The sequence below is a fragment of the Pecten maximus genome, chromosome 1, assembly GCF_902652985.1.
Source record: "Pecten maximus chromosome 1, xPecMax1.1, whole genome shotgun sequence".
Lineage (NCBI taxonomy): Eukaryota > Metazoa > Mollusca > Bivalvia > Pectinida > Pectinidae > Pecten > Pecten maximus.
The window spans coordinates 45874354-45893946 of NC_047015.1; the positions used below are offsets into that span (position 1 = coordinate 45874354).

The 19593-nt window shown below is 35.2% G+C and overlaps 2 protein-coding genes across 5 annotated transcripts in view; one reads left to right on the forward strand and one right to left on the reverse strand.

Annotated features, from left to right (window-relative positions):
• LOC117335428 (heterogeneous nuclear ribonucleoprotein D-like) lies at nt 1–8029 on the forward strand. 4 transcript variants are annotated; one of them, XM_033895406.1, is made up of 10 exons: nt 1–273; nt 2396–2436; nt 2797–2924; nt 3552–3707; nt 4045–4176; nt 4928–5045; nt 5183–5350; nt 6079–6114; nt 7282–7368; nt 7807–8029. In XM_033895406.1, the coding sequence occupies exons 1-9, from the start codon at nt 104–106 to the stop codon at nt 7362–7364; spliced, it is 1032 nt and encodes a 343-aa protein (XP_033751297.1). In that variant the 5' UTR covers nt 1–103; the 3' UTR covers nt 7365–7368; nt 7807–8029. The 4 variants fall into 4 exon arrangements, with proteins under 4 accessions (XP_033751297.1, XP_033751313.1, XP_033751304.1 ...); XM_033895422.1 differs by lacking the exon at nt 7282–7368; XM_033895413.1 differs by lacking the exon at nt 6079–6114.
• Nucleotides 8030–10207: 2178 nt separating this feature from the next.
• The window catches only part of LOC117335443 (DNA-dependent protein kinase catalytic subunit-like), a 77052-nt gene continuing 67666 nt past the window's right edge, over nt 10208–19593 (reverse strand). Inside the window, 10 exon segments of the mRNA XM_033895448.1 lie at nt 10208–10577; nt 10852–10948; nt 11778–11817; nt 12900–13088; nt 13876–14077; nt 14249–14407; nt 17580–17678; nt 18142–18362; nt 18849–18916; nt 19375–19537. Coding sequence (XP_033751339.1) covers nt 10376–10577; nt 10852–10948; nt 11778–11817; nt 12900–13088; nt 13876–14077; nt 14249–14407; nt 17580–17678; nt 18142–18362; nt 18849–18916; nt 19375–19537 — 1440 coding nt within the window. The 3' untranslated portion in view covers nt 10208–10375.

Here is a 19593-nt window from a genome sequence, read left to right on the forward strand (position 1 = left end):
GGCCTTTGGAACACGTGCTCAAACCAAGCAGCGTGAATCGGCCATTCTCCTAAGCCAGCCCGCCGACAAAGAGCAAGACACAACGATCAGACAAAATAACAACATGGCAGAAGAAGGGGGCGAGTACAACTATGAGGCAAATGGTGAAGGTTTCGAACAGGGACAAGGTTATGAAAACTTCAGTGGTGATGCTGAAGCGGCAGAGCCAATGGACGACTCAGAAAAAGCTATCGGCGACACCGGAGAAGGTGGAGAAGACGATGAAGACGACCGGTATGTTCCATTGTGTCTTGTGAAGCATTATAATGCATGCAGCTTTAATTTTAAAGTTTCCTATTCCTTAATTAAGTGCATAAAACGTATAGAAAGAAATTATTTATTAATGGAATATCGTATTTTTTGTAAATAGCTGCTTTTATGCTATTTGAGCCTCAAAGGCAAAGCCATGGAACAAATGGCGCCCATTATAATATCACGTGACCCACCGCGTGGGTAAGCACCAAGTAGCTATTAATGCACCGTAGACCCACGAAAGACAAAATAAGAATAATTTAGCAATAGGGATTCAGTTTTTATATGACAAAACTAAATTTGCACCCATAAATCTGCGCTTTGTCTCTTTGAACTTGGTCAGTCATGGAAAAATGAAATGTTTTTTCGAATATTTGTGAAATGGAAAATCTACCCATAGTAACATAGAGAATGATGGTAAGAGACGAATTAACCATATACTTAAGTTGAGTAAGTTAATTATAAAACACCATAGTAACATAGAGAATGATGGTAAGAGACGAATTAACCATATACTTAAGTTGAGTAAGTTAATTATAAAACATCTAGAGCTTGTTTATCATGGATTCCCACGGAAGAAACTTAGAAAGCACATACTTTGATGCACGTCTCTGTATCTGGTGTCGGGACACAGAGACAAAGACTCGCTGAACATAACCACGATGGATTGAGATTTAATAAGTCGATGGATTTTTCTGAGGGCTTTTCGGGGCCCCATCCCAATCGGATTTTTTTTCATTTTAAAGCCAATTTCCCAAATTTTGCAGTTTACTTATGATTCCTCCTCCCAAGTTCACCAATTTTATTCCCAAAATGAGACCAAAATGCCCCATTCCAAGCCAGAAAAACCCCTGTAAGTAGTTATCATCCACTAAATCATTTAACGGCGCTGGAATTCAAATATATCCCCTACCGTCTACTGAACCTGGCTGGCCCTGTTATTATACCAAGTGACCAGACAGTCCTTGAATGGGCCCAGGGGTATTATTATGTAACCAAATATACTTGATACCTCGACTGGAGTATAAATATACCCCAATTGTTGTTATAGCAAGGTTATTTACATACAGCATTAAAAGCTTGCTTTTTCAAGGAACAACATCCTCTTCGCATGAAAGGCCTTGACATCATTATACATCAAGCATGTTGCAAGTTTTACAGAATTGTGATCTTTGTCTCAAAATATGTTTAAGTTTCAAAATTACCTGCATTGTCACCCAATATATGTTGATAAAAAAACTGAAAAGAAATGAATGAATAATGAATTCCTTGCTTCGGTTGAAACTGCTGTTATGTCTTATGAAGTTTCTAGAAAAGAAATAAACGATAGATAGAATTTTCAGATCTTTTATTGACATGTATGTGGGATAATGCAGGTAAAATAAAGATTCTACTTTAAAGTTTTGCCCAAAACCTGTTTGATGTATAATCGGATGGTGCCTATTACATTTAAAGATCATTCCTTTATTGATTTCATTGAAATTCTAGTTCACTTATGACCATTTATGGTATTAATCAAATAAGAGATAATTGTTTACACACCACAAAAATGGCAACGCTTCATGACTGCATGTTCAAATCTAAAGAAATGGATAGAAAAGAGTATTATCAGTGAAATATTATTTAAAAAAATTAAGGCCAAAAATGAAATTAAGTTTGCTTGGCATTGACCGACTGACTGGGAAATTTTTTGCTTTCCTTTTTTTCACAATTAAAAAATTTACAAATCTGGATTCAGTTCCCCTTTGTGTATTAGAAACTCGGGTCAGTGAAGCGCTTAAAGAGCATGTAAACTTTATATTGATAAGTGCTTTAAGGATCGTGACATATTCTTACATACTCTTCTTTAAAAAAAAGTGTTCGTGTTAGTTTTGATTTGACGTTGTATAAAATGTTTATTTTCTTAATATTATGTTTTCTTGTGTGAATTTTATATAAATATTTCTATTTTGAAGGGGGAAAAATAAGATCAACCTTGAGAGAGGTGGGGTGGTCAATGCCAAAGTAACTATATTTTAAGGTTGGCTTAAGTAAAATCAGATTGGGAATTTCACAAATCAAGTTAGTTTTAGTAAGTCATAACAATGTATATCCTTCTTTCCAGCAAACTGTTTGTTGGGAACCTGAGCTGGGAAACTGCACAAAGTGAGTATACTTTTTCATCAAGAGATAAAATTATGGTTTATCGGAGGTACAAGACAAATGCTATTTGTAGTTTATGAATGAATAACTACCTACATTGCTGGAGATCAAATCATAGTTTCTTAGCTTGTATTTTAATAATCTGCTGTAGCTTGTTGATGAATATGTATTTCAACATAGTTAATTTTCTTAATTTGAAATCTTCCAGAATTTACTTAATTTTTACTTTTTATTAATTTTGGTAACGATCGTTAACATTTAACTTATTCTGTAGTTGAGCAAGTACTTGGTAACTTGTGAATTTAGCAATGAGCATGTTTATTTTTCGCCAACAAAGCTGATAAATTGTATCCTTATTTGCAGAGGACTTAAAAGATTACTTCACAACATTTGGAGAAGTCACAAGTTGTACATTAAAAACAGATCCAGAGACTAGAAGGTCAAGGGGATTTGGATTTGTTGTATTCAAAGAGCCAGCATCTGTAGATAAGGTAATTAATTAAATGCACCTGCTTAACTTTCAGTTGCACAACACAGTGGTTGACACTAACTTTATCGCCTTGACACTGCTGTGCTGCCAGGTCTTGAAAAAAAGCAGTCGGCTACCAATGGTGAAGCTTCTAGTGGGGGATTTGGGAACATGTACCTACAGCCCCCAACTCCAACACATGTGGAAACAATTGAATTCTAGATGCAGTTTCCTGCTGTCTAGTTCATTTTGAGCATAAAAATATTCTTTAAAAAAAAATAGAAAATAAATAAGTGAAGTAAACAGAAGAAAAGTTTAGCTGTACACAAGACATTTGGCTGAAAATGTTGGCAGCCCATGGGCTACTGTTAATGGTGATCCCTGACACAACAGATAATCCGGAGTTGAAAGACACCTTATAATTCCTGAATTATAGTCCCAACCTAGACAATTCATGTTCAAAACGAAGGTCACTTTTTCCATTTTTGGCATATAATTTCAGGGAAGCTTGTTAGTCTTTTAATAGGAAACTTATGAAACCGCATAAGAAATGTTTATTAATGTAGAAATATCGAGAATAGACGAAAGCATGTTGAGGATGAATGAATTGTAACTTTTCCTTGATCTTCCTTGTTTGTATTGAATTCAGGTTTTAGCAGAAAAAGAACATAAACTTCAAGGACGTGTAATAGATCCAAAGAAAGCAAATCCCAGAAGAGAAGTAATAAAGAAAATATTTTGTGGAAAAGTGGATCCAGGTGTACCAGAAGCTGACATTAGGGAATATTTTGAAAAATTTGGAAAGGTATGTAATGTTTTAATTTCTTATGAACAGCCAATAAAAGTAAAAGGAATATTTTAAAGATGCATATTTTACCAATTACATGGACATAATGCTGTCTCTAGAATAAGACAATACAATCTTGTATGCTTGATAGACATGTAGCAGAATTGACACCCGCAAAACGCTTAAGTGTAATTCTGATTTCACAACGAAATAATCAATTTCATTAGCATATCTGGTTAATGGTGATATGGAAAACTAGTGATAGTGGGTACAAGCTTTTATTGATTAAAGTTTATTAAAAGCTGTCAATATTTCAATTGCCTAACATAATCATGAATGTTTTTTTTTATACCAGATTGAGAAATTAGATCTGCCATTCGACAAAATAAAGGATCAGAGGAGGGCATTCTGTTTCATTGAATTCGAGAAGGAAGAAACTGTGAAAAAAATCATAGACTGTTGTCCACACAAACTTAATGACCAAGAAGTAAGTATGCTATGTTCCTGTTTGCAGAAAAGTTTTTTCACATTAATGAAAACTGCAGACTGAAATGATTCATGTCTTCTTTTTTCTCGTTACAGGAAAGAATAAATTAAAGTGTTTGACTTTAAAAAGATTTATTTATGCTTTTTAATAGTTTGCACGGGAATGTAAAAAGCAGTCAAACCTGCTTCTGAAATCAACATCTCTCAAAGAATTTTCTGTTGGGATAAGTTAAGCGGTAAGATTAGATCATGCTGGTAAAGGATGAATGATAATGTGAAGGTTAACATGTACCATGTGACTGACACTATCCTCCTTTTATTCCACTTTCCAGCAAGATGCCGGTAATGAGTGGATGCAAAGGAGCCGAAACAGTTGATTGAGGTCTTGGGCTAGAGGTACCAAATGAACTAAATGAAAGTTCCCAACCACAGCATCTTATTTTCTTTAACAACTGTTGAATTATAAGCTGAAGAAAATAGGGTTGCGATTAAATTTTCAATATCATTCACTTTATGTAATTAATGTCTTTTTGTTTTGAAACTCTTCCAGCATAAAGGATCCTGGTTCTTCACATCAACAGGTGCTTTATATTCATAACTGCCCTGGCTAACTGGACCTCCTTAAAGGCGTTTCTAGTTGTCCAATTTGCTCGCAGCCCTGTAAAGCATCTTGTTAGTCTTTTAATGTAAAGTTTTTAAAGTAGCAAATGTTTTATTGTGTTGTTGGTAATTTAGTTATTTGTTCCTTTTAGATTGATGTGAAGAAAGCCACACCCAACAACCAAAACAAGCGAGGAGGCCGTGGTGGATTCGGTGCCTGGGGAGGCGGATGGGGTGGTGGTCGTGGTGGTGGCGGCCGTGGAGGACGAGGCAAGAATCACTTTATAATTTCATGCGAAAAATTCATTTAATGAACGGGAAGTTCATCCTTGAACATTGTAATTTGTTTGATTATGAAAGCTACTTGTTTAACTTGAATTAATTGAAAAATAAATTCCTAATTTCAGGCGGTGGCTGGGGAGGCCAAGGCTATAACAATAACTACTACAACAACTACAACCAAGGATATGGAGGGTATGGTGGATACGGAGGATATGGTGGATATGACAACAGCTACTACCAAGGATATGGTGGTGGATGGGGCGGATATGATCAGAGCTATTATGGAAGCTACGGTAAGTCTTATCTTAATTTCAAATTTACTGGCTCATAATTTTAACTAAACATTTCATTATATCCAGAAGAAACCATGTTTAGCCTCTTATAAAGTCTTCTATGTTCTCTTTACTAGAAATTTTGTTGAAGTTGCATGTTATTACAGGAATTTGCTGAAGTGATGACTATTAAACTGTGTTTGTTGTTTATGTGCATGGTCTTGTGTTTTCATTTTATAGATTTTTAAATTGTCAACTTTGAGAAAATAAAGCAAGCTGCTGCTGGATTTGCTAGATATATCCTTGTATTCTTTTAATGCCACATTTTTTTAACAAAACTAGTTCTTTTTTTTCTTCCTGTATCATATTATTAAATAGTCCCAATTATTTTTGCTAATTATAGATGTATCTGATGCTTCACAAAAATCATAGATTAAATCTTGGATTTCTCCAGAAACATGTTCAGTGAAGTTTTAAGATCGGAGAATGATGAAAGTATAGTACATTAAGCTGCACATATAAAAATAGGGGGCTAGTTAGAGATTGGTGATAGATGAGAATACTGAATAAGGGTTGTGAAAAAAAAGGATAAAATTCTTAATTTAGAAAAAGCTTCTTATTTTGAACATGATTGAATCATAAATACTAAAAAAAAGTTATGGAGCTTGTGGAAGTAGAATTGAATAATGAAAATAGTGAAGAAATCAGGTAGCCATTGTAAGTAACAAGACTACCTTGATCTTTTATAGGAGGTGATTATAATGGAGGATGGGGCTATGACCAAGGTGAGTTGAAAGAAAGATGTACGAGAATAATGACGGCCTTTAAAGATTGAATATTTAGTTTGTTAAGTGAAGCCTTTTCAAAATTTTACCAAGCTATTTAAAATTTGAAAAAGGAACTAGTTTAGAATTATCCTCAAAGATTAGCTGAATTTGCTAGGTAATGAGAAAGATGTAAAAAAAAAAAACAAAAAAAAACTACAATTTTGAGAGAACGGACATCATTAATAGACATCAAGATGGATTATTTTGTTTCTGTTGCTTAAATAATAGATGCATATTGCACTTTCTAATCATCACAAACTGGTTGACTGATCAGACATTGGTAATATTTTGCATGAAGCATTCAATTCCTTTGATGATGCATTTGTAGCATCAAGGACCTCGCGCACAGTCAGGTAACTGCTGTTACAGTTTTGCTTGCAGTTTTGTTTCCTGTTCATATATATACTTGAACCATTGTATAAAAAACACCAGCTTTCAATGTACTATAACAAAGGGTATTTTACTATCCATGAAAGATAAGAAAGCAGTGTGTTTGGAGTTATATAATGGTTCAAGATGAGAAATATTGAATAACATTTCATTTCTGGTCACTTGAGATAGACAGGAGCTTGCTTTTTTTTTGGAATGATGCATTTTTATTGGCAGTGAAAAAGCTGGAGGACAGCTTTTCTATATATAAAATACCCGAAGTGTTTCCAATTTGTGACCAGAAATCAAGTGTTTGTCATTTTGTGACATTTTTTGTAGTTCCTTCTAATGTGCACTGCAAGTTTGCAAGAATTGACCTCTTGGATAATAGAATTTTGGATGTGAAATATAAAATATTTGAAAAACAATTGTATCATAACTCAACATTTCATTAAAATCAACTTTTTACTTGATATTTCTCACCATGTAATAATGTTTTGAATAATTGTATAACCTTGCAGAGTGCATTTGATCATAAAATCACCTTTCCACAGGTACAGATCTTTCTGGTCACTAGCTAACTCAAGGTCTGTCAAGGTAACTCTGCAAGGTTTCTGAGTAGGTTGGGGTGTTAGTGGATCCTAATGACAAGAGGTCAGTTGTGCTAACCTTTGTAGTGTGTAGTAGTACTCCATGTAAATAGCAATAAAAACCAACCGATGGATAAAATCAATCAATTTCTATCCGTATTCACAGGAAATCAGCAACAGAGCACCTATGGCAAATCACAAAAAGGAGGCCGAGGGGCTGGTGGTGGGTACCACCCATACAGCCGATAAACAGGTAGGCGTAATTTATGGATTGTCATATCCATCATGGTATACTTGCAGAGTGGGGTTTTAGTGTTACAATATAGACCTTGTTATTGTGATTAGGAAGTTTACCTGTGGTAAGGTGATCATAGATGTTTGCTGCTGGTTCATCATGATTGGCTTGATTTATTTAGTTTCATTTTACGACTTGCAACCAGCTGCAGAAAGATCGGGACCACATGGCAATTGGTTGCATTATTTTGATAGTTAAGTTTTAAAAGATATTTTCACAGTAATTTGATGTTAATCTCCAGAGCATTGACGAGTAGAACATTTTCTTTGCAGGTGCTTTAATCTGCATTTTTATTGGCTTGCTTTCCCCTCCTTAATTCGAATAGTTATTGTAATATAGCTGTATAATATGTTTGGACTTAAAACTAATGTATCTATTTGTTTCCCCCCAAACCAGAGTGAAGAAATCGTCGGTTGCCAACAAACATTGAATCATGTTTCATTGCCTCATTTATCATCACATGCTGGACACTGTGTTACATCATTCCAAACAGGATACAACAGTGACATTGAACATTGAGTGACATGAACAATTTACTCAACTACCAGATTCATCAATTCTCATCTTTTGATTTTATTGTCTGATCGTTGTCTTGTAAACAATAAAAACTGATTTTTTATGGTTTTATTAGTTGAAATTTATACCTTGCAAGTAATTTTGTAATTTCCAACTTGCAAGGTGAGCATATCTTTGCAATACACGCAAGTCTTGTGTGCACATGTGCAAGTTTTGTATACTCATAGTCGTTTCACCATGTGACTACTCTGTTGATGGTTAAAGTGGATAAAAAAAAGACCTGTTTGACCTCAAAATTAAACTAACTACACAATCCATTGAAATGGCCAACCTTTCATCAATTAAGTTCAGTCTGCCTTAATTGTATTGTCCATTCATGAGAAGTAGCAACAACTTCAGAAAACAAGCTAGTTGAATGGTACTCTGAATGATTTTTCTATGGAATGAATTAAATGACAATGAATGACAGAAAAATGAATAGAACATTTCTAATTTACATGAAGCTGAAAAGATCTGGTAGATTGCAATTTTGGATGTGAATGTTTGTTGGCCGTCTTATAAAGATGTTGAAGGTATCGTTCTCGAATGACTTTGAATGTTGGTTGACAGCCAAGTGATTGAATGGCTTTTGATGTTCCGGAAACATTTCTAAGAGATCTTTCTCGTATTTCATATGTAAGTTCCCCTAGATTTGCAATTTGGGACCGATCAGAAAATGGGTGACAGACGAACATCTTGGATTTTGGTAATTGCAGTAATCGCTATTTCTTGGAAAGTAAAAGAGTGATCTTTATCAAATTTCATATTACGTTTCCTTTAGTCCCTAGTTTGTGTATAATGCATTTTGAGACCAATCGGAAAACAACATGGCTAACAGACGGCCATTTTGGATTTTGACAAGTGTGTTATCCGTACCGCAATACTAATACCAAGTATCTATGCTGCCATCTGTATAAGGGCTCTTGTAGGATTATCATATCACAGTACTAAATAACGCCAGTCTGTGATATTGATTTTGCAAAAATGCTTACCAGATTAAACAACACCATATCGGACCGATTCACTGTTGACGCAATAAATCATGTCGTGACTTATCTCTATTTTCCCTTTCTTTTTTCCTCGTAATAATCTGAAAACATGAACAAATGGAACCTTCATGTAAAGTTTGAGTAACACGTTAGTACTTTTCAAGAAATAACAAATTTCCATTCTCAAAATCCAAGATGGCCCCCTGTCCGCAATTTGGGTTTTTCTGATCGAAAATCTAAATTGACTTGGCAAAACTAGGGACCAAGGGGAACCTACACATTAAGTCTGAAGAATATACCTCCAGTACATTTCAAGAAATGTAGTGCCTTCTGAGGAGTTTCCAACTTACCATGCATATATTGTATGTAAAACACAACAAGGCATAGCTGCAATGTTTTTATTTAAATACACGCATTCAAAAATGATTAAAAATTGTTAGTCACATAACCTAACTATTGGCGTCCAGACTATTGCAGGTCCACTATTATTTGCCTGTAATACATTTATCAAAATACAAGCCAGATTGTTATTGAATAATAAATAATACAGCTGCAAAGCTTTATCAATGGCACTTAAGTTGCAAACAAATAAGATGCAAATGGGTTAAAGTGATCGCGTCTTTGATGGTACCTCTTCGATTGTTGGCTTATTAAGCCAGAAAATGTGAACAGTTACTGTAATAATGTTTAGGAATGGCTTCCCTTTGGTCCTATTCATATTATGTTGAAGGGCAATTGATGAAATTAGTATCTACATTCTCTTCTAAAAAAAATTCCCATAGTTCAAGTACAGAAAAAAAGTTTTTATTTTGTGATGTACGTAAAAATCTTCAAAAATCAAAACTTGGATTTGGGGAAATTAAATGGTGGATGGACAGCATGGCAATACAAAGAGGTTTATGCATGAAAGACTTTCTGGTCAAGAGAAAATGATTGATATGGAATGCATATAAAATTATATATATTATGGTTAATTGCTTTGAGGGAATCCAATTAAAGTTTGCTTTTGCACTATTTTCTTGGTTAAAACCTGTACTTCCCGCGGATAAATAAACAAAATCTTTATCCAGCACTAACATTGCAACACAATCTTGGCACTGATGTTCCACGATTAGATGAAATAATTTGAAATGAAAATAGTTCCTCCTCTAACTCCATGTCGAAATAATTCTTTCTCAACACAAGTGTTGATATGATCCTCCAATATGACTTGAAATTGTCTCTCGCATCAAATCATGCATGTGTTTAGTTACAGTTACTCAAATCTTGTGACAATGTTACAGACCTGCTGTCAATGATGCAATATAATCTACTGCTCAAATACTGCTCGTTTGACACTTGACCAGTTGATTGACCTATTAATTTGATCTGATAATGCACGACCGTCGTCCATGTTAGTGTATTTGATAAGTGTACGTGTTCTACATCCAAGGTTCCCAGCCTGCGTAGACACGACCAAGGATATTGGAATCTGTGGCTTGGTCAATAAGAGCAGCTACCTGGTCCTCCACACTAAGATTGTGTTGACCAAGTTGTGCCCTTAGGTCACCTCTCTCACCCATCACAACAGTCTCAAAGTTACGCAGGGCATCATTCTTTGAATGACCAAGTCTCAGCTCATCCCTGTAAGATAAAACAAAAATGATTGATATAATATATGAAGGTGACCGTATGATGATCTGCCACACGGGATAAGAAATGAAGTGAGAAGATCAATGATCTAGAGAGAATGTACGAGGAATGAAAACCGTTGTAGAGACAGAGGAATCGATAACCACAGGTAAAAAATGGTGAAGCGACAGCCAGGGTAGTTAATTAAAGATAAGGGAAGTGATAATGGACACAGATACCCAGGGGAGGCAACTCTTTGTTCATTTCAGAACAAGAGATTATTTACCTTGTTATGTATCTAGGATTTTCACCCTTAAGTTTCCTCTTTACATAACACACTTTCTCCTTGGGATACCAGGTAATGTTTTCCTCTTCAAGGGACTCTACAAAGTAAAACAATGTTTCTAAAATGCTCATACTTTCAATAAATGGAGCCCAACACAAAACAGGCTAAAGCACTGATATAGCAGTTATCAAGCCTATATAATCATGATCTTATGTTTCTTCCCTTAAAATTCAGTATCGGGTAAACTTGAACCTGCAATTAACATAGTGGATTAGTAGTCCTCACTATAAATTAACTTGTCAAATTTGACGACTTTTCATTTCACAGTAGCAGAGAGAGTAAGATTTAAAGTTTGTTCCTTCTGAAAATTGATGAACAGTTAACTATTTGTTCCTTTGAGGCGTAGGCCATTTCAAAACATGATTTTTCTGATAAAATTAAAACAACTTTTATGGTATGTTCTTGTAAAGTGTATTAAATGTTATATGTATGAAGTTAAAAACAAGGTGTCAAGTATGTACTGATGAGTCTGTTTGTTTTCAGTGGGTTCTACAGATAATGTCTGGAAATGTAATAAAAAAGAACGAAGAAACTTCCAGTTATTACCCTTGTCACCGATAAGATGGTAGATAACCACAAAATTTGCTGTTATAGAAGCTGCTAAAGGCAATAAAGATGTGGAACTCTCTATTTGTTTCCAAAATATAACTGGATTCAGAAGGTTTGTTAGTTATTGGTTAACAGCCTACATGCCTCCTCCTATTGCCAGGTTTCTTCTTCAGATGCTTTAGGATTACTGCTCAAAGTACTCTGGCTTGTAATTGTAATTAAGATAAGGTAGTTCAGATTTGATCCCAGACTGTAGGTCTATCATAACATGAACAGAATCATTGTTTTTGTTGTACAGTATTCTAGGGTTACATTACCTTCTAAATTCAAACTTTGCATCTGTTTTTCTGCATTAACCTGCAAAGTAAAATTATGACAGGATCACAATTTATTTAATAACAAGCATATTGAATACATTTTGTACAGCTATTACACTGATGACTTAAAGAAACTTGGATTTTCTAAAAATAGTAATGGTGACCTTCATCCAAAAACTCTGAATCTCAAGATATTGTGATCCTTGTGTGAAGTTTGATAAAAATCCCACAAGAAATGAAGCCGCCGTAGGTTTTTCTAAAAATAGTTACACTGACATTGCCCTTAACCCAACAACCTTGAAATTCTAAATTGTGCGAGATATTATGGTCCTTTGTAATTTGGTGTAGTCCGATAAATAATCCCTCAAGAAATGAAGCCGCTAGAGCATTGACCAAATTCGGATAGAGAGGAAACCTCTGGTCCTTTCCAGGTTCACTGATAGGGGACTAATTACCAATAATATAAGCATTCTTGGTCCCCATCGGTTGTCAAGCAATTGCTTTTCTATCCATCAGAGTGAAACAAAGGGAAGTAATTCTTGATAGATGAGAATGTAATGTAAGTGGTCTGTTAGTTTTTTTTAGTTTTTAGGAATTTTATTTCTTTATATAACATACAAACTAATTACCCCTGCATAGCAGACAACATAAGATAAGATGCTTTAGTTACATGAATAATCATATATTGCGTTAATTATTGTTGTAAGTGGGCAAAACCTTGAGCCCCAGTTGTAATTTTTACTGCTTTATTTAAAGGTACAAACGTAATAATCTATACAAACACATGTTAACTGATGGCTTCAATAAAATCTGTTCGAAAATATTTTTTTTTAGATTGGTGGCAAAAAATTGAGCAAAAGAATGCAAAACAATTCTCTGACCTTGCCTTGATAATAAGATACAGGAAAGCTTTTTGTTGAAAATTTCCAGTAGTGCAGAATCTGCTGTTTCCATCTTAATATGAATTATGTGAATTGATATTTCAATACATCCTCACCAGTCAATCAACAGAGAGCTGATATACTCACCAGCCAATCAAAAGAGAGACAACTTCCTCACCAGCCAATAAAAAGAGAGACAACATACTCGCCAGCCAATCATCAAGAGGGCTGACATACTTACCAGCCAATCAACAGATGGCTCCTTTACAAATATGTCCATGGTTGCAAGAAGTAAGTCATAATCTTCCCGGAGAGCACGCAGTGCATGAACCATAGTACTCTCCATCAGACCCTTCACCTCCAGGGGCAGCATCAGGTTACGTAACTGTCGGGTCAGACGGAATGGCATCAGCTCCGGGATAGCCAGGAACTGTATTAAGGATTATACCCAGTAATGATATTTACAAACACGGAATGTCAGCTAAATTGAGTAAATTTGGTTTCAATTTTAATTAAGATAAAAAAATAATTCAAAATTGCTGCAATGGCTGTGCAAATGATTATAATAAACTAATTGAGTGAATTTGAAAAATGTTAACACAAGAAGATGAGTGCATTAGGTTACACAGGTCTTCATCCTAATAGATAATCTTTAACTTATTGTCCCACATGCTAGAAAAAAATCTTTAAGCAATGTAACTTGAAAAAAAAAATCAAAACATTGTCATGTTTCATATATTAGCTAAGTAATTTGATCTTCACACAATCGAAGTTACGACTACATTTATAACATTCATGCATGTTTGTCTATATAAGTATACGACCTTCAGTGAGTTTTCATTGCACATATGATTATTGTCCATATTATGATGTCAATTTGATTTCTGATCGGTGTACACAGGATCTTAAAGAGTTTTCATGAAAGACAGTTTTATTTTTGTGAGCCTCGGCAGAGAAAATTGAAACTATGAGGCATTGGTTTCATGAAATCTTAAATGAAAAGTAAAACATACTTTTGATTACATAACTGAGAAAAATTCCATTTTGAGGTGCTTTAAGTTGGAGGGCAAAATCAAACAGGGACAGCCAATCTGTTGTGCCATTTACAAATCATGATGTAACATCAAAAACTAGAAAATGTCTATAAGAAATGCCCATGTTGCCTCTTTTTTATGACCCATCATTTGAGTCATTAAGGAGCCAAAAACAGAGATTACCTGAGTGGCTGATCCAAATGCATGCCCAAAATCAATACCGATCATCTGACCAGTTTTGAGATTGATCATGAAGTTGGAGAGATGGCGATCACCTATGCCTAGAATGTACTGACAGATGGACACCAGGGCATGGGACACAGCCAGAGTACAGCGCAGTACGTGGAATGCCTCGGGACACGTACTGATGTCATGGAACGCCCGTCTGTAAATAAACCAACGCGAGATCATAATATCAATCCAAATCAATAGAGAATTGTTAGTTTTTAAAAGAAAAAATCTGCTCAAATGTGACTTAAAAGTTTTTAATGTTATTAATGGAATAGAAAGCTTGAGAAAACAACATTGCATACCAAGGTAGCTACTAGAAGTGTACCTGAACAGATCCCATGGAATTTTATTTTCCTTGAGGCGTAGTTCTCGACTTGCTTCTGTTTTGTTATACTTCTGGTACATGACACCATACATTTTAGCTAGCGGCAAATCCTTCCCAAGCTTTTGTAGCCAGGCATTGTGCTGTGCACTAGGACCATTTCTGTATAAAACACAATAATCAAACTATATTACCTGACGACAGTACATTTCAATGAGATTAAGAAAGAATCTGAATATAAATGCATTTTTAGACTTGCTCAAATGTGGAAAGAATATGCTGTGTATTATTCTTTACATTTCATTACTGAAAAGAAGAATGATCTTCTGCAGTATATATATTTTTAATGGCCCATTGTGTTATTGTTCATGAAAATGGAAATTTGCCCTGTGAAAGTGTAATATATACTGGTACAAAATGTACCGATTTTCAAGATTCCTCTTTTGGGCCTGATCCTACTATCCTAAAGGCTAGACTTTCTTTATATAAGATCAATTCCAATGTTGTAATAGCATTTAAAAATACAATGAAATGTATCTGCATTGTTTAGCAGCTTCTACTGACTAGCCAACATTAAACATTTCTTTAAACAAACCTTAAATAATGTAAATTATTTTGCATCTTAAAGGGACAATTTAGCATACTCATAACTTTTTAGTTTTTTGCCCGTGTTGATTCATTGTCAAAAACTTATGGTTACCATGGGTTTTAAACTATCAACTGCAGGATACAATAAACAGTTGACAGAGCGTGTTTGTATTGGTCAGCCACGTGAACTTACTAAAGGCATTTGTCCCACTTGTTTTGGACAAAAAAACCCATTACCAATTAGAAGCTTCCTAGTAACCAATCAATCATCAGGGTAAACAATTGATTCATTCTATATTCAACCATACCGATATCATCTTCATACTTTTTGGACGCCACATGTTTGAATTCCTCCTTGAATCCTGTTTGATTTACCTGTTTGCCTGTGGTTGTGTTCTGGTCATCATATACTGATTATAAACCAGCTGTGTGAATAACTATCTCAGATACACGTTAAAACTGTAGGTTAAATGTATTACAAGCTTTCCTTTTCCTGCAGCAATAAAACTAATCATAGCTGACATATTTGTCTGCGACATTCACTTCTGACAGTATTTCAATATTGACTAGTTTCAATATTCAGAGTATGTGCATGTTGATACTAAACAGCGAAAATTACCAGGTATACAGTATATACATAAGTTCAGCTATGTCTACAGACATCTACAACAAAAACCAGCTGAAAACTTTCAACATGAGAGGAACTAAATTTCAAAGGATCATCAAGAATGAACTGCAACAGTTTTCCAAGATAGAATATCTTGACGTCAGTGAGAATCAGCTTGAATACATCAGACCAAAGTCGATTGTTACCAAACATCCGGCAATCACCTAATGGTCATCGATCTGTCCAGGATCCAACTGACTGGTGATATTTAGCAGATAGATCTTTACAATGCTGTGTTAGCATTAGCCATGTATCCAATAGTTAATCTTGAGATGGTTTGGTTAAAGACAATTGCTATTTTCAGTAAATTTTTAGCAATTATGGCAAAGTACAATAAAGCATTTCATGTGTTTTGGCTAAAGTATATTCACAAAAATTAGCCAAATTGTATCCAATTGTTTGCACAGCAATGATAATGTGATATCTAGTACGGAAAAGCTAGACATTTGATATCCCATATAACTTAATTCCTTAAGTAGGACCAGCCTTTGGTCTCTGTTATGTCATCATAACCTGATCACCAGGGTTACTGAGGACATGTTTGCTCCAGGAACAAGGTTTATGTACTTTTTTGACCTTGACCTGTCAATCTCCTGGTCAGTGTAGAACTTATCATTCTAGAATGTTTGTATTGTACACTTCTAATTCATCACAATAAACTCCACATGATGTGTGTCTCCTCCAACCAGAACAGCACCTTCATTGATTGACAATGTATTAGACACCATACCTCCACATCTTCCCTATGGACTAACTTTAACGGATCTCAACCCTACAGCTAGTGTGATGGACTTCCTGACTCATTTACCTCCAAGCCTTACCCAACAATGAAACATGTATACTGGACAAAGTTGTAATGCTAAATGTCAGTAACAACAGATTCACTGAGATACCAGAACCGATCGTCAACTCCTCCTCTCTCCAATACTTAGTTATGTCTGACAACCAGATCTCTACAATAGCCCCCAGCGCTTTCATTGGACTACCTCATCTCAAAGAACTGGACCTGAGCTTTAACCATCTGATAGTATTTCCAGAAAGTATAAAAAGTCCATCATGGTTGGAAATCTAAATCTGGCAGGAAATTATATCCTTACAGTCCCCGGTTCTTCTTCATTCATGGCCATCTTATTCTGTGTTCCAGTTCCATGGTAACCCGCTTGTCTGCTCCTGTTCTACAGCCTGGCTGAGAAACTACAACCTAATTACTCAGACACTGACCTGGGACAGTGTAACTATCCCATGAAGCACATGAGTAATACATATATGATGCAGGTCAAAATTTTTATTCATCAAATGAAAATACTTCATGTCATTTGACCATGTCTATAACCTTGACCTTCATGTCTTCTACCTTGATCTTTTTGTCATTTGACCATGTCTATGACCTTGATCTTTGTCATTTGACCATGTCTATGACCTTTACCTTCATGTCATTTGACCATGTCTATAACTTTGACCTTCATGTCTTCGACCTTGACCTTTTTGTCATTTGACCATGTCTATGGTCTTCGACCTTGACCTTTTTGTCATTTGACCTTGTCTATAACCTTGATCTTTATGTCATTTGACCATGTCTATGACCTTGATCTTTGTCATTTGACCATGTCTATGACCTTGATCTTTATGTCATTTGACCATGTCTATGACCTTGATCATTATGTCATTTGACCATGTCTATGATCTTTATGACAGCTGACTATCTTTGTGACATTGACATCGTGACTGACCTTCGACCTTGTTATCTGTGACATCTGACCATCTCTGACCGTGATCTTTGTGATACTAACCCCTTTTATTACCTTCATCTTTGCGATAGACTTTATTTGGTATAAAACTCGTCAGAAAGTCAAAACTACCAGTAGATGTACAAGTAACACCAAAATTCACACTTTGTTGAGTATTTATGAAACTGGGAGACTTGAAAGATGGACATGGACAGATGGATAAATAATGCCTATCATATAAAAACCTATGTTAGGATATACATGAACATTTGTATCAATTCTAAATTCGAACTGATACTGTGGGAACACAGTGTCCATGTAGTATATATAGGTATAATAGAAGTATAAATACGTTTTGTGGTGAACGAAGTTGTACTCCTGCTCAGTGAGACTGGAATTGAGGAAATCCTTCATGGGTGTAGTGTTGCTGACCCACTCAATCAGGCCGACCCTGTCAAGTGGACAAAAATGACATATACACTCTGTATAATCAATAATACATTGTAGTCAGCAAACTTTGGGGTTAGAATTCAGCTAACAAATTCTGTATGTGGTTTTAATGCCAGAACAGTTATCATACAGTGTATTTCACAAGCGTTACACTTTTATTAAATTGGTTAATAATTAAAAGATCATGCCCAATATGGAAATATGAACCCAACATTTGATATAAACGTCTGCAGGTCTTCTGTAATGTAAATATATGATGATCTTAACAGAAATTGTTGTATCTACATTTTTCTATCGCCTATGTAGAGAATTCCTGCTGATTCTTATTATTAAAGAGCTATTTACCTGAAAGTCTGTTCCTGTGTAGATATAGTATCTTACTATCGTTGTTTAGAACTTATTACCTTGCAATCTGTTCCCTATGTAGATAATATATTATGATCTTTGTTTAGAACTATAGTTACCTGGGAGTCATGGGGATGACTTGATAGGTTTTGAGATGAAGTTTACGCTGTCGACAGGCAGGATCCCGATCAAACACCTGATTCATCAGGAAGAAAAGCTGTTCTATACGTTGGTCCTGCCGTAAGTCTTCACCACCCTTCACAAGGTAAGGGTATTCCTTCTCGTCATTCCCGCGGATAACAACTCGCTTCGGCTTCCGAATGGATGACATCACCAGAACCTGTTAATGTACATTTCTGCCATTTATCATCTGATTGATATAAATAACCCCCTCATATACTTGTGTCAGAGAGCTGCAGGATAATTTACCAAGAAATATGTAGTTTTTCAACAACAATATTTAGTTCTACACCAATTTCCCTCAGTATTACCGTAATTAAGGTCAATACCATGCTCTTAATTTCAAAAGGAAATTTTCGTATTTCATTTTTAATGAAGAGAAAGTGTTTAAAGAATTACATGCATGTAATACAAATACATTAATTGTATTGTCATATATCTTTTGGAGCAAACTCAGCTTCAGGTAAGACTTACTGATATACAGTCAGGGCTTTGTCTGAGGGCTTTCTGGGGCCATTAATGGGCCTCATTCCCAATTGGAATTATTTCATTTTAAAGCCAAATTCCCAAAATTTGCAGTTTACTCCTGAAAAAATCTTTCCCAAATCACCAATTTTCTTCCCAAAATGAGACACTCTCCACTTACCCTTTGGTCAAAGCCAGCAATCTTCACATGATATTCCGGTAGAGGCTTTGTTAGGCCGGTATACTGACCTACAGGGATTTACAGCCATATTCATCAGTTGATAATAATTATATGTTTTTTTTTCCATTTTATACTTTAAATAATTAATAACTTCCACTAGAAATATCATTTAAAACAATTCAACAGAGCTTTAACTAACATGAACTAACAAAGGAGGTTCCATGGCCCTTATTCATCTCTTTTAATATGCACAAAATCACATTGTATACATGTGTTCAATTTCTTATCAATCAGAAGGCTTATTTTGTTTTCCATTTTGACAGACTGAAAGAGGTGCACATCTTATATTGACAAACATGGATGTAACGTTTCATTAAATTGAATCACACAATGACAGTTTTTGAGAAAATAGTCACAAATCGGTGTGGAAATAGAAGTCAGAATTATGATAAGAGGCCTAGAGGGCCTGCTTTCTCATCTGGCTATCTAGTAAGTAATTGAATTCTCATTGACAGTGGAACATTACCTGGAATTTCCAAGTTGTTTCCCTCGGTGTTTGGGTTGAATTCCACCATCCATTTACAGTACTCCTTCAGTGATCCCGGAGGAATGAGTTTTGAGTTCTTAGGTACACCACGCACCTCCTGGTCCATATCCTCACAAAGTTTACGGAAATTCCCATAGAACTCCTTCATATACACAAAGCTTCACATAAATAACATGACTTTGAACATTTAACTTTCCC

Excerpts from the sequence above, each read along its gene's own strand:
- LOC117335428 (XM_033895406.1), top strand. The coding sequence starts at position 104 with ATGGCAGAAGAAGGGGGCGAGTACAACTATGAGGCAAATGGTGAAGGT. Across the intron at positions 3,708-4,044 it reads ATTTTGAAAAATTTGGAAAG|ATTGAGAAATTAGATCTGCC; the intron begins GTATGTAATGTT and ends TTTTTATACCAG. Across the intron at positions 5,046-5,182 it reads TGGCGGCCGTGGAGGACGAG|GCGGTGGCTGGGGAGGCCAA; the intron begins GCAAGAATCACT and ends TCCTAATTTCAG.